We start from the raw sequence: 27,315 nt of genomic DNA, 5'->3' as shown, positions 1-27,315 counted from the left end.
GGCTCATGTCTGTCTGTCTGTCTGTCTGTCTGCTTTGCTTAACACAACAATCTGCTGCTAAAACTGGAAAAAAATGTAAAGAGTAAATAGTAAACATTGATACTATGTGGTGACAGCAAAAGCAAAAAGACTGGGCTTTTTTTTTTACTATCAAAAAATAACCTATATCATTCAAATGTCACCTCAACATTAAGTCTTGTGGGAAAAATTATTATTTCCTGTTTCACTTTATAACCATTTACAGTGTTACCAGAATCTAAGCTGCTTCTGAATATTTCATCTCTGTTTGTGTCACTGAGTGTATGTGTGTGTGTGTGTGTGTGTGAGACGGAGAGAAAAACACTGCTGAGACCTCACGGCTTCTTTGATAAATGGATGTTTTGACAGTTTCTAACTGTCTCACACTCCTGCTCGAGCTCACTTACACACACCTCCACACATGCTATATATGTGTAAGGTCATTTCTGCCGTCCTGACAGATAACGGTGTTATGAATGTGCCATGCCAGCAGCATCAGTTCGTCCTGTGCTGCGGGCTGCAGCGGCTCTGTGCTGCTCTTAGCCTCTGAAAACACAGCTGCAGTGGAAGCAGAAGATTTCTGTGGCCGCGCGATTATGTCATTGAGAGCTGTCGTTGTTGTTTGGTGCTGAGGGGGGACTCTGTTCAGTCACACTGTGTTTGGATTCTGCAGCATCGTGTGGAATTTCCTGTTACATAACAAACACAATAAGTTTAGCTCTGCTGTTATCCTGCAGCTTCAATATGTTATTTTCCATTGAAATGTTGACCAGGAGGGGACACGCGTCACTTTGAGCGAGCGCGGGAGGCAAAGGTGAGAGGAGGAGCAGAGGAGAAATAGGTAGTGAGGCGGCCTACGGGGATACAAGAGGGATCAGTGTCAGGTGTACGCTGGAGGAAGATGGATTGAAATCATCAGTGTGTAGTTTCCTGAATGTAAAGTTATTTTCAGGTGGACAGGGGCTGAAAAAGACATTTCATTTCTTCAGTTCAGACAACATTTTATTTACATTCTGTCTGTATTCTTAAATTTTTTTAAATTTGTTTATTAATGTCTATTTTCTGATGTTTCCTTTGTTTATTTATGTCTATTTTCTGATGTTTCCTTTGTTTATTTATGTCTATTTTCTGGTGTTTTCTTTGTTTATTTATGTCTATTTTCTGGTGTTTTCTTTGTTTATTTATGTCTATTTTCTGGTGTTTTCTTTGTTTATTTATGTCTATTTTCTGATGTTTCCTTTGTTTATTTATGTCTATTTTCTGGTATTTTCTTTGTTTATTTATGTCTATTTTCTGACGTTTTCTTTGTTTATTTATGTCTATTTTCTGATGTTTCCTTTGTTTATTTATGTCTATTTTCTGATGTTTCCTTTGTTTATTTATGTCTATTTTCTGGTGTTTTCTTTGTTTATTTATGTCTATTTTCTGGTGTTTTCTTTGTTTATTTATGTCTATTTTCTGATGTTTTCTTTGTTTATTTATGTCTATTTTCTGATGTGTCCTTTGTTTATTTATGTCTATTTTCTGATGTTTTCTTTGTTTATTTATGTTTTTTTTTTTCTTAGACTCAACTTGTACATTTTTGGTTGTACAAAAAGGTCAGAGTAGATGTTATAACTGTTATAACATGAAGGACTATATCTAAGCAAAACTGATCTCTAAATCTGAAACTTTATGTTTATTTAATCACTTTATAAGCTCATTGTTTTGACTCTACATCCAAAGTTAGTGTTTAAAATCTCTGGTGTAGATTTGAAGCCTTTTTTTTTTTAACCCAAAATCTCGAACACCAACTCTGCAGCACAAAACAGCTGACAAACTTTAAGACGTACATTCCAAAACAATGAAGTATTTTAGTAGATTGAATTCTTTTATTCTATTGTGAAATTAACTTTGCAACTGTGCTTCTGCTTTTCTCAGAGTGTTTCAGGGCTGCACAACATCAGAAAAAAATGACAACACTCTTGGTTATTATTGGAGCGTTTGAAGGAAAAGTGTAATTTAATGTGTTTTTAATACCCCAATGTATCCGTTATATGACTGATGCCAACAGTGGAATAATGTCTTCACTTATTGTGGGGTCTTCCACGTGCACATATCATAACAAGTGGAAATTAAGGGGTGCCTCATTATACTGTCTTTATTGTGGACACTTAAAAAAGTAGCCACTCACATCTGTTGTAGGAGACAAGTGTGTAGGAAAGGAGTGAGGACACCAAAGTCAGTCAACCATTTAGAAGCAGAAAAAGATTCAATGATCAACATATCGATATGAGACCTTTGCAACATAAAACATCCTTAAGACGTGTGGCCTAGAGAAACATAAAACAGGAAAACTTAGAAATTAAAGATCAGAACAGCATTAAAGGGAAAGATGACATTGTTTTCTTTCTTTTTTTGTGGTTGTTTTTGTCTATGACAGCCTAGCATGTATACCTCTTGTGTATTTTCTCACACTCACATCTTATGGGTGGCTGTTGATTAGGTGCAGGCTTGTTCTCCATTAGAATTTTTATTTACACGAAGAAGGTCTTGTACCAAAAAGTTGCTCATTACAATTTTTCTACAGGTCAGACAATGTGCAGGCTTTTCCGCTAATCATTATGAACACTAAAAGTAAACACTCTGCATGTATGCACACAATATTAACAGGCCCCGGAATGAGCAGGAACACATTGACAAAAATATGTCTCATTTAATAGGACTATTTCAGAGGGTGATTTGTTTCCTAATAGCTTTTTTCTGATGCTTTATTTTGTTTTTTTGTTTGGTCTTATCTTACACTTTTTAGGTTGCCTACTTAAACATCTGGCCAGAGACTACAGATGGAAACCAGCCTTTTGGCTAACTCTGATATATTTACAGAAATGTAGGTAGCTTAAAAGAACAATGTATATTAATTTACAAAATGATATTGATGAAATTGATTGATCCTCTAAACTACCTTAAATAAATACATAAATAAGAACATTCACACACTTAGCATTTGAAAGTCTAGAGACTAACACATACAAACCATGGACGCACAGTGCTCAGTTACTGTTTGGTCCAGAGGGAAACAGAATGTGGAGACAGCAGGATGTGTCTCAGGTCTTTTGACCAACATTACATGTCATGTGATGTGACTGTTGGGCACTTACACATCCTGTTTATTGTCCCTGTGTACTTTGTGCTGTTAGTTTGCTTTTTCTGCTGTACACATGTGAGACAGTTCTTTGTTTTTATCACCAAACACGGGACTCGTCACAGGTTACAGAATGGACAGACTGTTTTTGGACATAAGAAAAACAGCAAACATTATCTGTAGTAAAATTTGAACCAGAGATAAATTTTAAAAAAAGTTAGAGACTTGAGTATGATGAGAGTTAATATTCACAGGATAAGTGAGCTGTGAGGAAAATATGGAGAGACGGGAGATGGAGGAGAGGAATGAAAGTTTTTTTTTTTTTGGCAATGTCACAGCTGGATTAAAATGTTTCCTGGAAATAGAAGATTGTCAGCTTACACTCACTGTTCAATCGATGGTGAACATCCTCTGTGTGTGTGTGTGTGTGTGTGTGTGTGTGTGTGTGTGTGTGTGTGTGTGTGTGTGTGTGTGAGGGTTAGGTCTTTATTAGCACCCTGCCCTCTCCCTCTATACGAGTCTCGTTTAGATGACATCATGACAGATCACGTCTTCTGCTCCAGGGGCTTCTTTCCATCCAATTTATTCAAGCAGTGGTTAGGACGCCGTGGGCTGTCCCAGGAGCATCTCTCCCGTTTTTCTCTCTTACTCGCTCTCTCCCTGACACACATACACACACACACACACACTCTCCTTCTTACTCCTTCGTGCTCCCTCACTCTCCCTCTTTCTCTCGGAGCTTGTCAGTTAGGGCAGGAAGACTTCATTATCCTCCAGTCCGAGCTATGTTGGCCATGACAGGTTCATCCACTGGACACCCCACAATCGATATTGCTGACAGTACAGTGTGTGCGCGCGCGTGTGTGTGTGTGCCTGCTCTGTGTTCTGTGTGTGAGATGATTAACGTGGCCTGAAGAATCCATGATGTGGCTGAGCAAGTGATGAGCTGAAGTGTCAAAAGCCCAAAGTCTGTTGCCATTACTAACTATTTTCTTCGACTCCTCTTACTTTTTCATCCTGTCTTCCTCTCACTTGCTCATGCTCTTCCCTTCCCTCTCTGCTTTCCTCTCTTTTTCCCCTATATACACATTTTTATTTCTCCTTATATCTACCATCTGACAGTACCTGGAGATGGTAGAGATACCACAGCAGGGGTCAGGTGAGCTGCGGTGCAGAACAAGTCACTGCCAACAAGGTTACATTCTTAGATTTAATCAGCAGCTGTCAAAAATTGCTGTCACCACATAGCGTGCCAAACATGTGCTATCTTATATTTCAAGCTTTTTTTCCCCTTGAAATAGGAATCTGTTTTTTTCCCTTAATTATATCTGATACCAACATACTTGTAGTTTGAGCTTCTTCTTACTTTAGTTGCTCCCTTCTCAGCTTACTCACTGGATAAGCTTGCCACCGACCATCAACACTGATTGTTTTTTCTTATCATTTTCCTGTGAAGAACAGTTTTTGCGCAAAAGAGAGGATGCAATTTAAAGTTTAAGGGGTGAGGAAAGTGGTAATAGTTGGCACAAACATGATAAAACAGTGAAGTCCAGAGGTGCAGCAATACATATATAGAGTGTACTTTGAAGTTAGCGTATCCTCACACTTGATTTAGTTTATTTTGCAAAGAACTTTGGGGTAGCAAAGGAATACTTTCAGACTCTTTGATCTGATATTATGATTGTTACCAACACTTTAGTCCTACTTTAATGTTATACTCTCTTCCAGCAGACTGTCTGCTACAATTTGGTGTAAGTTGCAGGTTTGTGCGATAATTTGAAGTGAGTGTTGAAAGTGATGATGACCCAGTACATATGTCATATTCCAGATCTTAGTATCCAGAATATAGGCAGGATCTGGATCTAACTTTTACATCTGTCAGAAATTACCGTGACATTGACTTGTTTTGTTTTGCAAAGCAATCCGGCCATTTTTGGTGGAGTTATAGACACATATGGTGAAAACAGCCTGTTGAAGAATTCTATAAAAAGTCCTGGATCGAGACAGTGATCCAGATCACCTCCAAAATGTCATCCAGAAAATTTCATCAAGATCTGTTTGTTATTTTTTGAGTTATGTTGTTCACTGACAAACAGACACTCTCTCTCAAAAACATACCCTCCTTGGTGGAGGTAATGATAGTAAAAAACACCCTTTTTTGTGCCTTTCTGCCATATCAGCATCATCATCCTGCATGTGTGAAAACAAACTTCACAAACACAGCTCACACCACTTCCTGAACTTCCTCTGCTGCCCTCCTGATGACCATCCACTCTGGTGTAATTGGCTGTACAAGCCCCCACGAGGCAGCAGCACACCCGACACAGCTCGGCTGCTTCTGGCTTATAGAAGGGCAAATACACCTCTGCAGCTGCTCGGTGGAACTATCACACTTAATAAACATGCCAAGTGAAGGCAAGGATTTGCTACAGGCATTGGCTCACTGGAGGGCTCCACTGTTGCATCTGTAAGAGCAGCAGAGCAGCGCGTGTGGATGCAGACAGGTCGGTTAGAAAGAAGCCCGGGCGTGCATCTGAGAGATCTGGTGCCAGGACTTCCCTGAAGCCAGTGTGAAGCCAGTGCAATCCAGGTTTCCTGGTCAGCGCTGCAGACCTCAGAGGAGAAAGCGCTCAGGTGTTTGAATGAGAGAGATGAGGCAGACAGACCACCTCAGCCTCGACAGAGTTTGATGGACAGCTCTATTCTGCTGTGGGCTGGAAGAGGCACAGCAGGGATGATCTGCTTGGAATGAGATGATCTGAAATGGGCCTCAAGTGTCGAGACGTTTTCCCTCCCTGCAGCTTGTAAGAGGCTCGTAGAGTCCTGCAGGATGTTGCTTCCACATATATATGTATGTATAGGTTCCTGTGTAGTGTTGTTTGAAAGAAGGAGTGGAGTTACTTTGTTTTCAGGCACAGTATATATTTGTCTCTTTAGGTCTGCTGTAACTCCAATCTAGACATTTTCCAACACGTTAGTCGCTAACTGGGTTCAGACAAGCTGGAGTCTTCTCTAACTGTCAGTAATGAATGGGGTATCCTCTAAAAACACACTTTTTCTGGTGATGCAGGTGTGGTCTTAAATCTCATTTTCATGGCAAAATCAGAATAGTGATCTGCATTGACCATAAACTATGTTTCCATAACACCTACTGATTATGATACCCGCAAAGTGGCAGCATCCTGCCAATAGTTTGTAGTGTTTTTACATCAGTGCCATTTCCCAAACTACTAGAATTGAGAAATAAAACAATGATCCCAAAATGTCCAGGAAGAGAAAAGTTGATGCAGATGAAGTCTGTTTAGGAACGATGGGGAGGTGAATATATGTTTGTACTTCAAGGAGGAAAACTGTTATGTCTTTTGTGTCATGAGGCCATGATGGTTGTCAAAGAATACAACCTACGTTGGTGTTTTGACACCAACCACGGAGCTAAGTAAACTAAAGTGAGCCGTATAGAAAAACAACAGATAGTGCAAGATTTAAAATGCAAACTGCAATCGCAGCAGGATGCGTTCAAGAAAGCCACAATCAAAGACAACACGGGTGTCAAAGCTAGCTTTGTTGTGAAATCGCCCGCGCTTTTTCAGAGGGGGCACTTTTGAAGCAGTAGTTGCATTTATTTTACATGACATTTAGCTACATTTTATGCTGTCTCACAGTTACATCAAGCCCTTTGAGGGCAACCAATATGCTGATGAAGCGCTCAGTGAGAATGAGTTGGACATCAACAGTGAATTTTATATATTTACATATTTTTTATTGACATAAAATGCCAGTAATATGTTGTGTCTAAACCAGGGTTTTCGAACTCGTGTCAGGGAGGGCCAAGAGGCTGCAGGTTTTCTTTCCAACCAAAAACTCCACCAGTTGATTTCACGGATTACCTTACCTTCAAGCAGAGAGCAGGGACTAATCAGTGAAATCAGCTGGTGGAGTTTTAGACTCTAAACTGTAGTATGGATGCTGTAACCAGCACAGGCATAGACAATAACCTACAAGGAGGACTGAAGGCTGGCTCTGATTACGTTAGCCACAGTGGAAAGAAATGGTTCCTGTGGCCCATTGTTGTTATCTTTGTTATCTGTCTGAGGCTTGAAGTCCCATTCAGATTATGCAAAATGGAGAAAACATAAAAATAAGCCCATTTCTTGCTTTTTAATCAGCTCAGAATGGCAAAACAGATCCATTTTTGCCATTTAAGGCACGAGGATGGCTGATATTGATTGGTGTTATGGCCACAAGACCTACTCTGTTAATTTATGACTTCTCTCCCAAAACGGAGGCCTGAGCCCAAAGTGTTACACACTAATCTAATTAGAATTTTTTGAAAACTAAAAAACAAAAAAAACTTGAATGCATTCCTGAGGACTTCTCCTGTGTTTCAGCAGCTGTTGTAAACTAGATATCCACTATCCACCATTTAGCTGCAGGTCTCTAGTTTACAGGACAGAGACACATTCATACTATCAGGCTTAAAGGGGACCATTGTTTAGGAGGTATTAAACCAATGTTATTGTGGACGGCACATGGGATAAAAACACGGCAGGTGTTCCTATAAGAAAAGTTCAGTTTGCAAGCTCTGCCCACCCTGTAGTTCCTGAACCTCTGGAATAAAGGAATAAATTATCCCTGAACTTATTTTAGACCCTAGTTTCTGGTGATTGAAAAACAAGTAGTCTCTGAAACAAGTCCCTAGTTCCTGGGGTAAGTTGCTGTGGTTGAAAAGCGCTTTTATAACCCGCAGAAACTGTGATCCAGTATAAAGCTGTGTTGTTGTGTGGGCTAAATTGAAAATTTCTTTGTCAGAAAATGGTTCAAGAAATTTCAAATAAATATATACTGTTCATTTTTAATAAATAAACAAAAAAAATATAATTTATGTTTTTTTTAATAAATAAATAAATAAATAAATTACTACTCCAATTGTTATTCATTCAAAGTAATTAAACTATATCAATTCTGACATACATAAACCTTACACATTTCACTGAAAAAGCTGTATGGATCTTCATCATGTAATGTTTATTAGGTAGGTTTGCTTTAAAATTATCTTTAAAAAAAAAAAACAATGAATGGGAATTTTTTATTTGATTAAATTACATAAATCTTTAAAGTTGGGGTAAAAATTTCTGTAAGTGTGTTGAGGTGTCAGACATACCAATCTGATATGTCCGGTGTAAATCTTGTAGTTCACACCCAAAAGTTGGCCCCTTACTGATACCAAAACTGTTAAATCCAATTCACACTTGGTATTAAAACATACTCTCTGTCCTTACTCTCTGCCACCGTACAGTATGTTTATATGTATTAGCATTTAGACGTGTTTTTATAAAATATTATCTCTATCATCATACGGATCTGATCTGTTTTCTGAGTCGAATGGTGCAGATCCCAGCATGCTGAACAAAAAGCACTTACACCTTCGTATGGTACAAATACAATGTGAGCCACCACACGTCCACACGTAATGATCAGGCAGATCTCATTTCAGTCCGATCAGTATGGAGTTACACCTCACGTTATTTACTTTGTCTCCGTATCAGGAAAACGTGTCTGGATAAAGATCATTTTTACAGGTGCAAACAGGGTGGTGCTTTGTGTTTCTCAGCTGGCTCAGGTGGAGAATATGAAAAAATATTACATCCAAACCAAAAAGTAGAGGAGGATATTACTCAGATGTTTCTTGCTGACACGGCTGGAGGCCAGACGTGGGGAATAGAGGCCAAGAACAGACACTAAAGTTGCTCTCTTCTGTAATTGCTGCCACAGAGGATGTTTGGCCCAAAGACTCAATGATGACATAAGTTCCCCTCCCACACACACACACACACACAGACACACTTTTTTTCTGGGACGTTCATTTAAACACCAGAAAAGTACATTTTTTGAATCTGTCATTGTTAGGGGGTTTGCATCTTTCTTCACACAGTAACACACACAGACACACACACACTGTCCTGTACAAGTTGCATCTCGGAATAGATCGCAATTATACCATCTCCCCCACTGATCCCAGACCAGTGCAATTAACACCTCTATTCCAGAAAGGTTATCGCTGTCAAAGAGCCCACGTACAGACCCACGCACACACACTTGCATGCACACACAAACACACACACACACACACACACACACACACACGCATAGAAGCAAAGTTATTAAGTCTGCTGTGGTTGTGTGGCTGATAGTGTGAGAGGCAGAAAGGTGCTGGGCACAGCCTGATATTTCCACGGAGTTAATATGCAGACCTGTTACTTCACATAGAGCCCAGCATTAAGCCTGGAAATGCCACCACCAAAAGCACACACACGCACACACACATACACACACAGCGTAGTGCACTGCAATTACACCCCACTGACTGGCTATCATCGTCATCCTCGCTCTCTGTCTCTGAGTTCTGAAGAAACCTCCATCAAACAAACTAATCTGAAATGAGATCTTCTAAAGGAGACACCAGACTCCGGCTTTGTCTTGTCTTTCTTTTAACGTCACTTTTTCCAGAAAAGTGTGTGTGGTCAGCATCTTCTTATTGCTTTAAAACAGGAGCGAGGTAGAGGGCGGCTGTAATGGGTTTTATCCTGTACTTTGATTTGACATGCTGAAGGCTGCCGGGTCAGACGGCTCACTCACTTTGTAAACTTTGTGGTTTAGTTAACTAAAGTTCCACCATCTCATCGTATCGTCTTGTACTGGAGCTTCAAGCAACATGGAAATGTGTTGATCAGTGGGCGAAGTTGACAAAGGGTTATCCTGCAAGCTCATTTGTCATAACAACTTCAGATATGCTGTATCTCCATGAAAACAGAGAGCTGTACGTATAAGGAAAAGCTGTGACTGTTTGTCAAAAACAACTTCTCCTTAGCTAAGAAAAAAACTCTGATTTTCAGGTTTAGGCAAGGAATTACAAAAGAAACCACTAGTGCTTCATGACTTCATGAAATTACAGTTTGCCATGGACAATACTGAGCTTTGCAGTGGTGATATATAAATAAGCCTACATAGTCTACATCAGCCCTGTTTTCACCAAACCATTCAGTTCAGTTCATCCCTGTGCGGCACACATTTAATGGCGTTTCCACTGACTAATCCTGGGACAGATCCTCTAATATCCAAGATGAGTCGTCCCACTTTTTGGGAGCCTTCTATTGTAATGGGTGCCAACCAACCATAAGAGATATCATAATAGCTTAACGACACTAGGGAAAATTTATTTAAAACACAAATTGCAGCCCTTCGTGCTGTTATAGAATTAGACATTTTCACACCATATTTGTGACTGCTATCAGATCCGTCAAGCACATAGACTGTATAAAACATGGACGTAGCCTCTGCAATGTCAACCATCTGTTCCTGAAACCATGAAATAAAGTCAATCTGCAAATGTAGCCAAATTCAACGCCAGCTGTGAGTTTCCTTTTGAACAGCTACAGAGCACCTGACAGTCACGTGACCTGAGCTGTGTCTCTCATTGGAAAATCAAATGATCTTAATAACTTCTAAACCACACAATTAGAAAATTTTCGCTCACCGTATAGTGTGCGCAATAGTGAAATCAGCATTTCAGACTGAAGACATTTTTTGAACCAGGCTTTAAATATGTTTTTAATGCCGTAAAAGTCAGGTTTTTTTTTTTTACTGGGTGTGTACGTGACTTCAGGTCTTTCTGCAGCCAGCCTCAAGCGGGTCCTCAATGAACATCAACTTTTAGCACTTCCGCATGGGCTTCATTTTTACTAACTGGATGTTGCCCCTTGGTCATGCAGCACCAAAGTTATTTTGGTAGCAGCTATTTTTTTAGAGAGCCATTCATCAATTGTTCATGATTTTATTGATATTTTTTTTCATCCATCTGCCACACACTGGTTCTTGCATCAGGCTGAGCGGGTTAGTTCACATGTCTGTTGGACATCAGTGATCCCGTTAAAGGCGGGTACACACTGCAGGATAATGGGTCTGATTTTTGTCTTGACCTCCTCCTTACGATCAAAGCCAGCAAAGGTCAGATTGTCCAATGTCTGCAAATGACATCATGTGTGATTTTCCTGTGGTGTGGGGTGAGTTAAAAGGGATCTCTTCTGGTCGGAGCTGCTTGGAAGGCCTTTCGATTGAGTGATCGTAGATAATGAACAATATTTGGGACTAAAAATTCTGTAGTGTGTGGGGCGCTCCGAGAGGAGCTGAGCAGGTACAGCATGTAATGCCACGTGTACCGGAGCAAAGCCGATCAAAACGTGAGCTGACCTAGCTTACTGACCGAAGAGGATGTAAGAAATCTATCTGTAATACTTGTGACGACTTTCCTAACCTCCAACCTACATTGTCATTCATACAGCCCACATCTCTGCTGTCTCCACTTTTTCCTTAACCTTTTTCTTCTTTGTATTTTTGTTTTTTCAAAATAGAGGCAAAAAAACAACATTTTTGCTTTTTCCATTCGTCCGTCATGTTTGTTTGCACGTTACATGTTTTACTTCACGTGATTTGGAATATAATAATAACCTTTATTTATCAAGGTTAAAAACTCATTGAAGTATAAACCTCCTTTTCAAGAGTGACCTGGCTAAGACGGCACAAAACGGAAAATAAAACAAACTGCAGTCACAGATACACACTACATAAATCAACAGTATGGTATGTATAATTACACAGTGCAGTCACAAGAACCAATTGAGCTAATTTCTCTGTCTTTTATAATTGTTTTAAATTCATCTAGAGTTACAAGATGTGTCAGTTTCAAGTCCCTCTGCACATCATTCCAGGCAGAAGGGGCAGAAAATGTAAATGAATATTATGTCTGAAGAAGCTGATTCTCTGCTGAAGAATCGCTTAGAGAAGAGAGAGATCATGTGCGATCTGTCTTTTGTTATCAAGTGTGTGCTCTCTAAATGAGTGACGGTTTGAAGAAGCCTGTGATGTGCAACAGCCTTAAGCTAACCGTACATTCTGTCAAACATAAGTTCCAAAGAGTGTTAAGTTATTCATATCTTTCAGGACACTTCTTTGATTAACCCCTAAATATTTCACCAAACTCAACCTCTGTATGTCTGTAGCCTCAACCTAACACCGTGTCTGAATCCTCTGTGCTTAATATTTTAAAGACAAGGCAAAACAACATCAGTAAATGTTATTCTGGATGTCATTATGCTCCTTCCAAATGTGTTGTAAGAACTCATTTAATGGTTGCAAGACTGTTTAGTAGCACAAAGGTGTCATTTAAAGAAGATATAACTGACTATTCTTAGTGTTGAATAACTTTCCTGTGTCATTTATTTTCAGAAATTGATTTCCTAAAAGTATTTCTATTAGTTTCACCCAGAACTATGAAACACTGCAGCCTCAGAGACCTCATGTGTGTCAATATTCATTTTTATATTTTATGTAAAAGACTAAAATCAGTGAGTCAGTTTCACAAACTTATGCAGCATTGACAAAACAACCATGTGAGTAGAATTAAAAGGTAAAGTTAAACATGGTTGATGTTCCTGTTGTAGATGTGATGGTGGTTGTATAATCACTGTCTGGTGAATGTGTGCTTGTTTCATTTGAATAGTAATGGGTCAGATTGTTATTCTGGTGTTTTTTTAACCTTGGGTGAGGAAATCAGTGGAGACGAATGGGGATGGTGAAGGTCGTTAATAACAAGCATGGTGCTACTTTTTTTTACTTAAAAGTTGGAACATGCGACTGTGGTTTGTTTGTTTGGCGTGCAGGCCTTGGGCACATTCTGTTGGAAATTTAACGTGCCTCGAATGTGAAAGTTATGCAGGAAATCAGCCCGCAAGACTCCCAGCAAAAATCAGTGTTTGTACCCGCAGCTGCCTTCAGCTTCCTCTGAAACAACAATGATGAATGGAGCCTTAAACAGGCGTCTCCCCCTCTATTGTCCCTCACACCAGCAGCACATAATCATGTCTCTCTGCAGCCAGCCTCCGCTCTATAGTTGTTAATCAATCTTTCAGTCTCTCTTCATTCTCTCTGACATCCACTGTCTTCCATATCATATAGTATGAATAGACTGAAATTGATTTCATGCTACAGAACTTTGTTCTCCAGCAGACCCAAAGATTCACTCTCAGGCTTTAGAAGTGATTGCATCCAGAAGTGAAATATAAAATCTTTAATTTTGAGCAACAGCTTTTTGGCTGTTCGCAGCTCAGACTAAAACTTCTTTGTGGAGAGTCGTCTGAGCACAAACACTGAGCGGGCTGAATAAATCAAAAGTGATTAAGGAGGGAAAGGTCGTGTAGTGAATCAGAGAAATCAGGAAGGACAATCAGAAGTGTATTAACGCGGCAAAAAGTCAGAAGAGCTAGGGTGATTTGTGTCTGTGATCTGAACGTGATGAAACACAACGATTGTGAACATAATTAGAGAAAACAGAAAATTATCATTGAGCTGCATTTACAGCTTTTGTATTATGTAAGCGGGAGACTGTGAGGGTCTCGGTTTTAATATCTGGTGTGCAGGCCTTTGGCGAATTCTCGTAGAGATCAGTGGACCGAGCTCGAGATGAGTCACAACAACACCAGTTCAATCAGAGAAAACACAGCTCTTATCCTCGTCTCTTTCTTATCATCACTCTGAGTCGTCTGTTTCCTCAGTTTACTGTAGCACCACTCCTTTACACAACAGAGACTGGATATATCAGTCTCTGTTTTGTAAAAAACAAATATTGATTTGTTTAACAGCACTTAGAAAAAATGTGCGATAGATTTTTTTTAAATTTAATCTTAATTAGGGGGCTGTATAAGCAGCTGACTACACTCCTGATCCGTGAAGTGATGTGTCTCTACAGTCATATTGCCGACTACAGGCCTGGCATGCACAGTACAGCGTTTTCAGTCCTTCATCGTCTCCATGGAAACGCAGATTTTTGTCACTGCAGTTTTTGCGTTTTTGGGCGTGAAACATTGTGTGAACAAGGTCTTATCCCTAGATTCCACGTCCTTGAAACGTAATGCGGAGCACTTAGCTTCCATTGTAATCTATCAGACAAATTCCACTGTACGCGCTGCTGAAGCGCCAGCGCGCCCAGGCCCGAGAAATACGCTTCAGGTCTATTTACTGCGCGGCCGCTTCCAAACCTTGTAAATTCACTGTCTATGAGAAAGCACTAGACAGGAAGTCACCGTGTAAAGTACCCGGAAGTCCCAACAGTGTTGTTTAGTCGACCTGAGCCGAAGATTTTAAATACAGATATTACAGTTTTAGTTTTTTAAATGTAATAAAACGTACAAAAGCAGTGAAAATATTGAATAAGGAAATACACTCAATTGTGATCTCGCCTACTTTGATCACGGAGTAATATAGTTGGAGCCTGCAGAGCAACCCTATGGAAGTGAAATGAAGTGTTTATTTATTGTTTTCTTTATTTATATCCTCACTTTATTACATGTTTTGTTTTCCTGTGATGATGTCACCATTCGCACGAGAGCCTGTGACTCCCCAATGACCAGCCCAGGATTGAGCGGCGTGTTGCTTCCAGTGGGGTTTTACAAACGGAGCAAGACCACAGCGCTCCGCTGCACTGTGCAGCGTGTGCGGTGGAATTTAGGGGTAAGACTGTTGTTAAACATCACAGGCAGCTGTGGCTCAGTGGTGGAATTGTTGTGGCTTAATTGGAAGATCAGGAGGTTTGATTCCAGGTCTTGTAGTTATATGCCTGTAACTTCAGGAGCAGGACAGTGAACCGCCAGTGGTCTCATTTGTGTCAGTCCCAAGGCTGGAAAAGTGGGGAGGGTTGTGTCAGGAAGAGCATCCCATGTAAAAAATGTGACAAATCAACATGTGGACCACAGAACAAAGCAAACATGACTATTCTGCTGTTGCTATCTCAGAAAAGGAAAAATAAACTCAATGTTTCACAGTAAAATAAAGTCTGTTAGCCTCGTCAGGGCCTGAAATGTAACAACCTCAAATGTAACAACTGACCCTGAATGTTGTTGTATAAAAAAAAAGATGTAATGAAACCCTAAAATGTGTTAATTGACCCAAAATATGACGAGTTGTTACACCTTGGGCAAAAAGTTGTTACCTTCTGGGTCACTTATCAGATTTTGGGCTCAGCACTTTTGTTCTTTCTGTGACATTATCAACCAGTTATTACATTTCAGAGTTTACTACATTTATTTATTTATTTACTGTATTACATTCAAGGTCATTATGATTGCTTTGTGTTCATTTTCTTTAATTTGGTCTTTTACTCAGCTTCTTTTGTGTTTTTCACATCACTCAATAGTTTCAACAAGACTGACTGCTCAGCTGTAGCCATGAACTATTAAAGTGTGTGCTCTCTCAGTTAATTAAGAGTGATGAGGACGGAGTGAAATCATAAACTTGAGAAATGAAGTTTGGTTTGAGTTTATGAGTGTAATCATCACTCTTATTATTGGGAACTAATTACTGTTGTTTTGGGGTTTTGACCAATCAGCAACAAGAATTTTCACTGAGTAAGAAATCAAAGTAATGAAAGAAAATAACAACAAAAGAGGTGAGCACGATAGTGAGATAAAACAAATAGATAAAAACTTTTACCCTTGTATTATGTTCGTGTCACCCCCCCTTACTTTGATGTTCCCGGTCAAATTTGACCGGTCTGGTTTAACTTCTCTTATATTAACACAAAAAACATAATTCAAGTATAATCATCACCAGATTTTATTTAACACCTTTCCAATGATGTAAACAATGTCTCCAACTCATTGTGAGCATGTATGAATGCAGTCAATATACAAAAAAATTGACACTGAACATTAGAAGAATTATCCAAACGGACCAAGTTTTTAAATGTAAGATTATGAGGGTGTCTGTGAAAAGATGTGATGCATTGTTTAGTCTGGAAAGTGTGGTTCCCATGGAGGAATAGGCACATAAGCGTGGGAAAGAGACATGTTACAGAAACAAACACTTAATTGTTTTGTTTGATGTGCCTTTGAACAGGTATGATGCATTAGTTTGGAAAGTGGTTCACGTGGAGGGATAGGCACAACAAGCGTGCAAGAGAGAGACAGGTTCCCATAATTGACACCTAATTCTTCAGCCTAGATGTGTGTGTGTGTGTGTGTGTGTGTGTGTGTGTATGTGTGTGTGTGTGCGGGTGGTGGTTGTGGATGTGTGTGTCTGCATGGATGTTTTCCCATCTAATGGATTAACATAATATAGTATTACCCATTCATTTTCTATGCCGGTCATTTTTGACCGGGAACACCACAGGTGTTTCAAAGTTGATTGGACCAGTCAAAATTCAATGAAAGTGGTGATCAGCAATTTTATATGTTCAAATGCCTGGTGTGGAGGATATCATAAGACCTTGAGGTGATCAGAGGAAAAATATTTTTTTTATGTTTGAATGAAGTTGAAAATCGGTCTGATTTGACCCGAACATAATAGGAGGGTTAAAATCAATAAAAGAAAATGACAGTGATAAAGAGAAAATTAAAGACTCTGAAGTTAATCTTTCACAACAAACTAAGAAATGAGATAATGAGTAAAAAAGGGACAGAACGGAAACATGGAGACAGTGTCACAGAAAAGCAGAATACACAGAGAGGATTTGAAGTCAAGTCAAAGTTGAATTAATATTTAACTTTTCACAGACTGTTCATGGGTAACCTCAAAGCCATAATCGCTTCTGTGTAAACTTTAATAATTGTTGTAGACTTACTTCTCTGTGCCAACGTGAGCAGAGCCGTAAAGACGTATTTTTAGACGCTGGCTCGGTGTGGAGTTGATCGACATTTCATTTTCTCACACTGCTGTATACCTGCGGTACATTTGCATTTCTAATGTATTTACATTCCTTGCACACGTTAATGTGTGTGAAGGATCACTTTTGCTCTCTCTGTGCCGCGTTTCATTCCTCCTGATGAGACCTGATGAGTTGACAGGCAGGAAACAGATGTGCAATTTACAGCCAATTAATTTCACCCTCTCAATCGCTTTCTGTCTCTGTTCTACTTTTCTCTCTGTCTCACCCAGGCTTTTTCCACACACACTCACACACTCACACTCACACTCACAGGGTAAAGTTAGCTGACCACTCTGTTTTAGTTTTTGTTTGACAGTGCAGGATCTTAACAGTTGTGACTTCACACATTCAGCTCTGCTGTAGAGGTTTGAGAACACATGAGCCTCCATATACTGAAATATGAACGTAAATTCACAGAAACTCACAGACATCGCCACTTTGAGGAATAAAAATGCCGTTATTATCATCATTATAATCATATCAGAGCAGTAAATTAATCCTAACAGTGCTCTTGGGGAGATTATGTCAAAGACTGAATGCGCTCTGTTCAGATGTGTGCATTAGTGAGAGGAAGGAGGAAAACGAAGCATTAATAAGCATAAAAGCAATAATTATTTTAAGCATATATTAAACAATAAGTGATGAAGAGGCCGCAGGGCAGGAATGTAATAAAATTGCAAATAAATGCTTTTTATTTCAGAGTTAAAGTGTTTGTAATGTAGCATGTGGAGCTGAGTATTGTTCAGCTGTGATGGGGCATGGCTGGGTGTACTAATGTTAACAGTACTGAGGGTTACGAGCTGAGTTATAGGATGCTGTAACTGAATGCAGATAAGTATGAGTAAGCAGATGTAAAATCTGTAAAATCAATCTAGGATTTGTTTCTAATGTTATATTTATCTCCCCCAATGTTTTTTTTTTATATATCTGTAAAAATACATATTTTTAGATCTATTTTCTTGACCCTCCAGGGCCAAGAGGATTCAATTAAAAGTTAACTTTAAAGTATTTTTTTTATGACTTTAAGTAATTCTTATGCTATATTCAAATGCATAAAAATACAAGAGAAATTAAGTATGCACCTGTAATGTATAGTTTTTGTCCCCTCCATGCCATTCGTTTGAAACACCTTAATTTCTCTGGGATCTGCAGCATCAGCCTGATTCCATACAAATTTATATATAAATAGATATGAAATAGATATAGGTGTAAATAAGGTGATTGGATGGTACCTTTGTCTTTACAGCCTAGAAGAATTAACTTAAGTTTCCAAACCTCCTCATTTAACTCCAGTACGTTCAAAACTCTGCCGCCCACCTCCTCACCCCTTTTCCTTCCCTTGACCACATCACCACTGGCTCCCTATCCTGCTTTTGCATCAGATTCAAACCCTCCTACTCACCCATAAAGCACACCACAACCAGGGCCCATATGACCAGCCATCAGCAAGGAAAACAGACCGTTTGTACAAACAGTGGAAAAAAAATAAAAAAAAGATCAGTGGTGTGCATGAGCCAGGCTAACGGGCCTAAAGAGCGTTAGATTTAATGGAGGTATACCCATCATTACAGGTGCTAACAGCAGGATTACAATGCCTGTTCGGCTGTTTAGAATAGAATAGAGTAGAATAGAATATACTTTATTTATCCCCGAGGGGAAATTCAGGAGTCACCGCAGCATTTAAGAAAACAAAAGTAAGAAAGAGTATAGAAAGTGCAAAAAAGTCCATAAGAAATTAGATGACGACTTCCCATCCACCACTCGTCCACCACTCTCCAGCCCAGCCAGTCTCCACCTCCACAGGGTCCAGGACTGAGCCTCCCCAGAAGTCTGTTCAGTCTCTGTCTCCTGGATCCTGTCTGCTCACAGCAGGCGAAGCTCCTCCGATGTGTCGCTGCGTCCGATGTCAGCTCCGTCGGCCACGTCCATGAACAGCACGATGCCGCTGGGTTAGCACAGCTAGCTCGTCCATCCCCCGGAGCTAGATCCCACGTTCCCAACAACGATGGATGGAAGGACAGGTCCACGTCGTCACCTCCCAGCTCACATCCGAGAACCAGCACGTCGTCCTCACCTCCACCTCCTCAGCTCGAGGGAAATCATCAAGCCCTACACCAGTTAGCATTGACATGCAACAGGCTGTTAACTGCTAATTTTGCATGTAAACAATGCAGCCATGGTTACATGTAGGATCTCCAGACAAACACAGGAGAAAAGTAGTAAAAAAACATCGCCGAAGCCACAAAAAGTTTGGTGTCCGTGACCGACAATGAACCATACAAAGTGATGATCCACTCTAAATACAAAGATTACGAAAAAGAGACAAAAAAAATTACAAGAAACGGACAAAGACGAGAGAGCTGCTGCAACAGGCAGCTACTTGGGTAGCGCCATGGTAAACATCACACAATGCATTACTGTTTCAGGCAAAATACTCAAAGACAGTGGACAATTCTTTAGAAAGGTGGTGATGTGTAGCCAAACAGCAAATTTAGATTATGGAGACACTTTTTTTTCAGTGAACAGACGAGATAAAGGAGACAGTCAAAGTCTTAAACCAGCGAGGCTCTCTGATGTCAGTTTTACAAGTTTGAATCACTGTTTGCTTTTATTCATCTGGCTCCTTCCAAGATGTGTGTGGTGAAATGTTGGTGTTCATAAACTTCTTTAAGATTTATTCTTTAAGGTACTGGGGAGTTGCTGCAGCGCTTGCTCCACAAAGCAGCTTTCATATTACTGATTTTATTATTGAGTTTTTCTACTGTGTGCTTGGAAACACCATAAGCGTATATTTTTTTAAAGATCGCCAAACTTTTTCTTTCTCTTTGTTTACCTGATTGCCTCACTGATAACAGCTGTCCGTCCATGTTTATTCCTGAAATCAAACGTCTATTTCTTCCTCTGAAAAATGTTTTTCTTGATCTTCTCTCGGTCACACCATCACCGCTCGCCAGATTCATCACTGTTTATTAGTGGTAAACATGCACAGTTCAAATTTGTTTGATGGGGTTTTACAGAGGGTTCCCCTTGATTATGACGTAATCTGCACCTGCGTTGCTTTCATGGTGTAATAAGTTAACTGGACGAGTATTTGCAGTTGTGCATGTGGCCAACGCTGCAGCTAAACGGGCCGTTCCATAACAGAGGGTTAGGACTAATGGTCCCTTTTGTTTAATGACTGAACGTGCACACGAGCCTTCTCTCTTCAGATGCAAACTTCTTGACTGTGTCTAGGACCAAGCAACAGACTGGGGGTACAGAGCCTTCTGTGTAACCCCCCTGTACCCCTCTTGTTTTAAACTTTCACTTTATCTTGTTTTACCATGTAAAGCGTCATTGAGATTTTGAAAAGCCCTCTATTAATAAAAAATGTACAATGATATTCTTAACAAAAAATGCATTTTGTTGCCCAAGTAAAGGGGTTGGGGACAAATACATTTTTCTTTTTCTCTTTATGAGAAGCAAAGATATCAACAGTTTAACAACAACAGTGCTCTCTTCAAATTCCTCCTCCTTGTAGAGCTCCACTCTGCGTCTCTCCTCCTGATAATCTGACTCCAGCTGCTGTAATTTCTCAGCTCTGCAGAAAATTACATTCAGGAAAAATCTAAGATTTCCCAAGCACAGAAAGAAGGAGGGGTTGAGAGTGCAGCTATGGCAAGACGGGAATAATGAGGGAGATAGAGAGGTTATACACCCCACTAATTAGCCGAGGTCCTCACAAGTTCAAGGACGGATTCAATTTAGCTGATAAAGATTAGAGGATGAGGAAGGGAGGGAAGGGTGAGATGGGTGAGACTTCCTACATCATAATTATCCCACTGGTTTTTGGCCGGTGTCGCCTTAGGGAGTGTGTGTTGGGGAGCAGAGGGGGAGTGGGGGGACTCAGGGCTCAGGAGAGGAGTTTGAGGGCTCACATAAAGCCTGGTTGTCTTATCGGGGGGGCCGGGGTTCAGCAGAGGGTGTCCCGAAGCTTTCTGGGGTCGACACTTTCCCTTTCAATTACTCCGCCATTCACACAAGTATCCACAGCACAGGAGGATCATGGGTAATACTGGGGTTAAACACATACGCATGTTTCCACTCTTATATGAATACAGATTGGAAAAGCTTACTTTTTTTTTAACAAAAACAATGCAGAATATCTCGATAGGTTAAATTTTAATGTGACAGAAAACATGAAAACAGGAAGTTTGACTCAGATCAGGCGCTCCTCTGTTCCCACACTGTCTTTACTCTACTTTTCTGGCACCTTTCATGACATTCATTACGGTATCCAACTGTTATATGTGCGTCTTTACCTCACATTTAATTTATTAGACTTTTATTTTGTTAAAATGATTTTATTCTTCTTTTTATCAAATTTATTTCAGTTTATTCTATTTGATCTAATTTCACTGAACCCAACTTTTCTGCTTTGTTCTTATCGTTTGTGTCAGTGATGCTGCAACAAGCCATTTTTAAGAGCCAGCACACCCTAAATAAATAAATCTGAAGAGTGGTTAAATTGCTCATTTCTTGTTTTTCTCTGTTGTGAGGAGCTGAAAACAAGCATTTGGGTTTTAAAAGATCCAATAACTGGTTGCATTTATTGAGATAGAAGTTGCAGAGTGGGAGGTGTCACACAGGACCCACTATTAGTTCTTTAGGGGATTTAAGATAAATGTTTGTTTTATCATTTTAAACACATGCATATTTTTTTTGCTTTGGTGTTTAAATAAACTATCTTTATCATAATGAAGTATAGTTGTGGAGGAGATGCTCCCTAAGTTCTGTTCAGCCCCTGCAGATCTCAATCAGCTGTTCGAAGTAACTTACAGCTTTTCGCAGTAATAAGCCACCATAAAGCAGAAAATAAACCAGTTTCCATAACGTCTTTATTTCTGCTGTGGCTGAGCTCTTATTCATTTCTTGTTCTGTTAAACTTGCATCGCATTGTTGAGACAGCACCGCTGCACCTCGGTGACACCTTGTCACCCAGGTGTAAGAGGGCCAAGTTGTGGCACTGGTGGTAGTAACAAAGGTGTAGCAGAGAGGAAACAGCATCAGCGGATGAATGTCAGAGCCCAGAGAACAATGCTGTCACGTGTGTGTGTTTCTGTGTGTCTGTGTGTGTGTGAGAGAGAGAGACAGTAAAAGGCTCCTCTGCTGTTTACATGCCTGCCTCTCGTGCCTGAATTCAACTTTAAATCATACTGGAAGCCTCACCGTGTCGTGGTGTTTCATGGTGTAGTGAGTGCAGAGCTTTGTCATCACACTGCAGTAGAATCTTCGATTTAATTAAAAAAAAAAAGAAAGAAAGAAAATGAAGAAGAAAGTGTTGTCACCTTTGACCTTCAAATAAATTTCATATTTCTTTTCACTGAGATGTTTTTGGACCTTTGTGTTACTTCTGCAGTCGGGCTGATAGTGTGTCAACTCACCAATTTTAAGCACATCTTTATAAAATGAAATGCAAATGCATGTTTATGTAAATATTTCACTCAGCGGTATATTGTCTGTAAAAAGAGGAGAAAAATAGACTGATTGATTTGTCATACGATGCTAAAAATCTGCATATGAAGAAGATTATCTCCTATCATCTCCTGACATCCTACAGCAATTATTTTGTTCTTTCCATATGCTTAAACTCACCCATTAAACTCTATTCTCGTAGCAGCAGCCTCATTAATTCTCTACACTCCACGTTTACAGACTGCGTTACCTCATCTCAGATATGAAACACTCTTAGTAAAACATGAATGTTAGCTCTAGTTTGCACCTCCGCTGTAAATGGACAGGCAGCCTATTGAGGAAGGATTTGTCCCAGCATTCAGGTGACCAGGTGCTTACAAGCCACGTGTAGGACAGGGAGTGAGTTTGTGTGGGTCAGTGTGGGACAATGTGGGACATGTTACCACAACGCTGAAACATATATGTTTAAATGATTTCCATCTAACTCTAAAACACATAAACATTTCTACTCAGACTAAGCTTATAAGTATGAATAACAACAATCTGATTTGATTTCACTCATAGACAGTATATAGAGTGGACAGTGTGGCTCCGCCTTTTACCATTGTGCAGTTTTGAAGCCAAATTACCCCCATCACAGGCGCAACCATTCGTAGCAGTTGTGCAGCCAGAGTCTGCGAGGGATTCTTTCACGAGACTAATCACTTCTTAACTCTACCTCCAAACATATTTTACAATCCCCCCCAAAAATACACAAGAACGGCAGCTGTCAGTCATTGTTAAAAGTGAGATAAAACCTCATTTTTAACCTCTTATAAAACGAAACTTTTCAGAAAAAAGAGGACCTGAATACAAGACAGCCAAATGATATCTTAAAATCACCACAACAATCAGACGTGAGAAACATTTCTACCAGGTGTATCAATTTTTTTAAGTTTGACCACAGCCCATCTGGAATGAATGGGGAGACAGAATTTTTTTTTTTTTTACCTTTACTGTAGCCAGCCTCCAGGGGGAGCAGTTTTTGTGGTGACCTCACTTCAAGCCCCCTTTTTTTTTTTTTACAGTCTATGATTCCACCCAGTATGCATGTTTTATTTTGTTTGTTTGTTTATTCACATTTTTTTCCAATTCATAAGACAACTAAATGCATTTTCCACAGGAAATTAGTACTTGATAAAAAAAAAAAAGTCTACTTCTGAAATATTCAAAAAAGAACTTGTGAAATATTGTGATTGTGTACATTTCGAGTATCAGGGTTTTTCTTTTTCTTTTATTAGGTTCAATGCATGTTCTCAACTCTTAAAGGTCAAGTAATCTGTGGGTTTTACATGATGCTACTTCACACTGTACTCACCTTGATGCACGATAGAGAAATCAACTGCCCTGCACTGGTGTCACCTACAAACATGTTCTGGCTCTTTTTCCTCAAAGGAATTTCATGGTTTTCCACAAAAATCTGCATCCTGTTGTCAGTGGCTATTGTATTTGTTTTTCTTGTTGGTGAGCAGACGTGAGGAGGACGCAGGTGACAGATCAATGAAGTCCTGATGCCACATGTACATTGATAATGATTGATAGCGGACACATACAATGGAGTTCGCCCTCTTCCAGCTATTGGATAAAAATCCTGCTTACAGAAAGGAGACAGCCACACTTTGGAGAGAAGGTGCTGATTAAATGGGACATTGTCTCAATATGCAGGACTTGTGAAAAGTGATTAAAATCCTGGTCACCCTACCCAGCACCCATCAGAGCTTTACATGACAGGAAGGCTAGTCTGAGAGAATCGACACATGCATACACACCAGCATGATCAAATAAACTTTTTTATTCCATTTTATTTTTTTTAATCACCATGTGCATCCTGTTCCATAAAATCAAAACATTTGCAGGGCCCCCATCTGTCGATCCAGTGCGGGTGTTTTGTTTTGAGCTCCTATCTCACAGTGCACTCAGAGGAGGAGCAGAACAGAACGGCTCACATAATTGAGTTTCCTGGATGTACATAAAAACTGGGTGCTGGGAGGTGTAATGCACATTAACACATTTAGAAATACCAATGCAATTTACTTAGTGGTCCCTCTTGTAATTCTATTATTGGCTGCTGACGGCCCTCGGTAAACAATGAAGGTCCAATCACATACATGGGGGGCATCTCATTAAGAGGAAATGTGTCCTGTCGGAATTACACTAATTGAATTCCTACATGCTGAAATCCAGAGCGCATGATTGCACGTGAAAACAAACGCACACCGGGGTGGAAATCATCAGCATATCTAAAACCATAATGAATCCCAGTTCAACTGCAATTATTGAGCGTCTTAAATGAAGCTTTTACACAAAGAATTCCAGGAAGTGAATGACCATGTGTGGATAAACACTTCCTACTGCTTTTTTTAAGGCAGTCAGAGTGTGCATGACTCTGTCTCAGCCATAAAGGTAATGAGGTTTGAAATCACCACCAGTCATGGGGGAAACTGAAGCCACACTCCATCTTCTGAGAGATTCAAATACAACTGCCACGCGAGCACAAGAGCTGCCAGTGTGACAGGAGTGGTCGCACGTTTCATTTGAAGTTAAAGCTAATAATCTTCCGTTGTGGTTAGGGAGACACACGGGCGCAGATGATCATGAGGGAAATATAGACTGAAGCTGGATGAGACGCTGCATATAAATCTGAAAAATGTGGGAGCATGTGACTGACCCGAGAACGTCCTCTCTTTTTCTTCTCTCTGCACAGTGGGACGCCATTAATGAGATGGACGAGTACTTCAGCCCGATCCACACTTACCAGGTATGTAATGTTCAGAGTGAGAAAGGAGAGTGTTTATTTGAATTAACTATAACAAGAGCAGCGGTGTGATAAGTCTGTTTGTTCCCTGGAGGATTTTAGTCTTTATGGCTGAGTATTTCTCAAAACACAAACTGTAATGTCACATTTGTCAGATCAAAACCTGGACATTTTTATTTGATAATGACAAAGAGTTCCTAGAAACTCTAGCTATATCTCTCCAGTAATTTATATTGATTATCTTTTTGCTGGTGGCACAGAGGGTGTTATTTCACTCCTGAATTTAACGGCAGCGTTCACATCTTCATCTCCAGAGTCAAACATGCAGAGCTCTCTCAAGCTGGGTTTACATGGAGCCTGATGTTCTGATTAAGATTGGGTTAGAAGCCCAAACCGAATGGAAATGCTCCATAAAAAACACCTCAAACAAAATAAACAAGCAGAAATGGAATAGAATTTCATTCAGTAACAGGGGTAGAATATTCCTTTTTCACAAACAAATCAAAAGGAAAATTCTGTTATTTAAACTGTGAACCGGGAAGTTGTCAGGCTGGGTTGTGTTTGAGCATGCTCTATCTTGACCAAAGGGTAACATCCGGGTAGTAAAAATGAAGCCTATGTGGAAGTGCTAAAAGTTGCTGTTCGAGAATCCGCTTGAGGCTGGCTGCAGAAAGACCGGAAGTCACGTACACACCCTGCCATAAAAACAGCCTTCAACAGCATTTAAAGCATATTTAAAGCCTGGTTCTAAAAACGTCTTGGGTCCAAAAATACTGATTTCGCTGTCGGCTTACACTGTACGGTGTGTGTGAATTTTTTTTTCTCACTCAGTGGTTTAGAAGTTATCAGGATCATTTCATTGTCCTATCCTATTAGAGACAAAGCTTAGGTCATGTGACCACCAGGCGCCGTATAGCTGTTCTAAGTTAAACACACACCCGGCGTCATAGCTAATGTGACTGAGTTTGCAGATTGGCTTCATTTCACAGATTCAGGAACAGACGGGTGGGCTGCACGGTGGTGCAACGGTTAGCGCTGCAGCCTCACAGCAAGAAGGTCACCGGTTCAATTCCCCACCTCGGCCGGTGGGTCTTTCTGTGTGGAGTTTGCATGTTCTCCCCGTGCATGCGTGGGTTCTCTCCGGGTACTCCGGCTTCCTCCCACAGTCCAAAAACATGCTTACCAGGTTAATTGGTCACACCAAATTGTCCCTAGGTGTGAGTGTGTGCGTGCATGGTTGTCTGTCTATGTGTCAGCCCTGCGATTGACTGGCGACCAGTCCAGGGTGTACCCTGCCTCTCGCCCAATGATTGCTGGGATAGGCTCCAGCCACCCGCGACCCTAAAAAACAGGATAAGCGGTATAGAAAATGGATGGATGGATGGAACAGACGGGTGATGTTCGGGATGCTTCATCCCTGTTTTATACAGTCTATGGTCTTGACTTACAAGCACAATACAAGTACAACTCGTTCCAAACACAATTCAGTGACTTAGACACCTGAAGCAAATCTTGTTTATTTATTTATTCATTCATTCATTTTTTTGCCCCCCCCCCCCCCCCCCCCCCCCAAATAAATAAATAAATAAATAAAAAAATAAAAATAAATAAATAAAATGAAAATAATAAAAAAATAAAAATAAAATAAAATAAAAAACACTCTCTCGATGTCCATACATCACTGGGTATTTAGGAAACTGCATATATTTTTATACCTAAAGGCCTGTCGTATACATGAAACTGCAGTTTTACGTCACTGAAAACGAGGTATCTAAAAATTTGGCACAAGTGAAGATATGAAGACTTCATGGTTTCGTGTAGATGCTGGAAAACAGAGTTTTTTGGGATTCATCCTGAGTGGATGGCACGGATGTCACGTCTGAAAAACACTGCCAAATATGGAATTGGCATGCCTCAAACTGCACTGACCAATTTGCCTGATGCGTGTGGATGACAGTATTTTTTAAAATCAAACGAATGGGGGCCGTTTTTTAAAATACCCTGCTACATGTGTCCAAGGCCTCAGAGGCCAAAAAAAACCCATCCCCACTCACAGCAGTCTCCCCTAGCTTGCCCATCACGTGCCTCTCTTTGAGGTCACTTTGGCCAGTCCCAAGTCCGGGAAAAGGAGGAGGGTTGATGTTTGGAATTTAAAATGAAAAGAAAATTTTA

At 40.1% G+C, this 27,315-nt stretch overlaps 1 protein-coding gene across 6 annotated transcripts in view; it reads left to right on the top strand.

Moving 5' to 3' along the window:
- epha8 (eph receptor A8) overlaps positions 1-27,315 on the top strand; it is a 185,594-nt gene that overhangs the window by 55,791 nt on the left and 102,488 nt on the right. For all 6 annotated transcript variants that reach the window (XM_074679007.1, XM_074678989.1, XM_074678970.1 and 3 more), the window contains exon 3: positions 25,093-25,146. In XM_074679007.1, the coding sequence (XP_074535108.1) occupies positions 25,093-25,146 (54 nt within the window). The remainder of the gene's footprint in view (positions 1-25,092; positions 25,147-27,315) is intronic.

The sequence above is a fragment of the Halichoeres trimaculatus genome, unplaced genomic scaffold (genome assembly GCF_033239565.1).
Source record: "Halichoeres trimaculatus isolate MK-OKI-2021-1 unplaced genomic scaffold, fHalTri1.1 fHalTri1_scaffold_1, whole genome shotgun sequence".
NCBI classification, from domain to species: Eukaryota; Metazoa; Chordata; class Actinopteri; order Labriformes; family Labridae; genus Halichoeres; species Halichoeres trimaculatus.
Note: the sequence above shows the minus strand (reverse complement) of the source record. Positions and strands in the feature narration are given on the sequence as shown.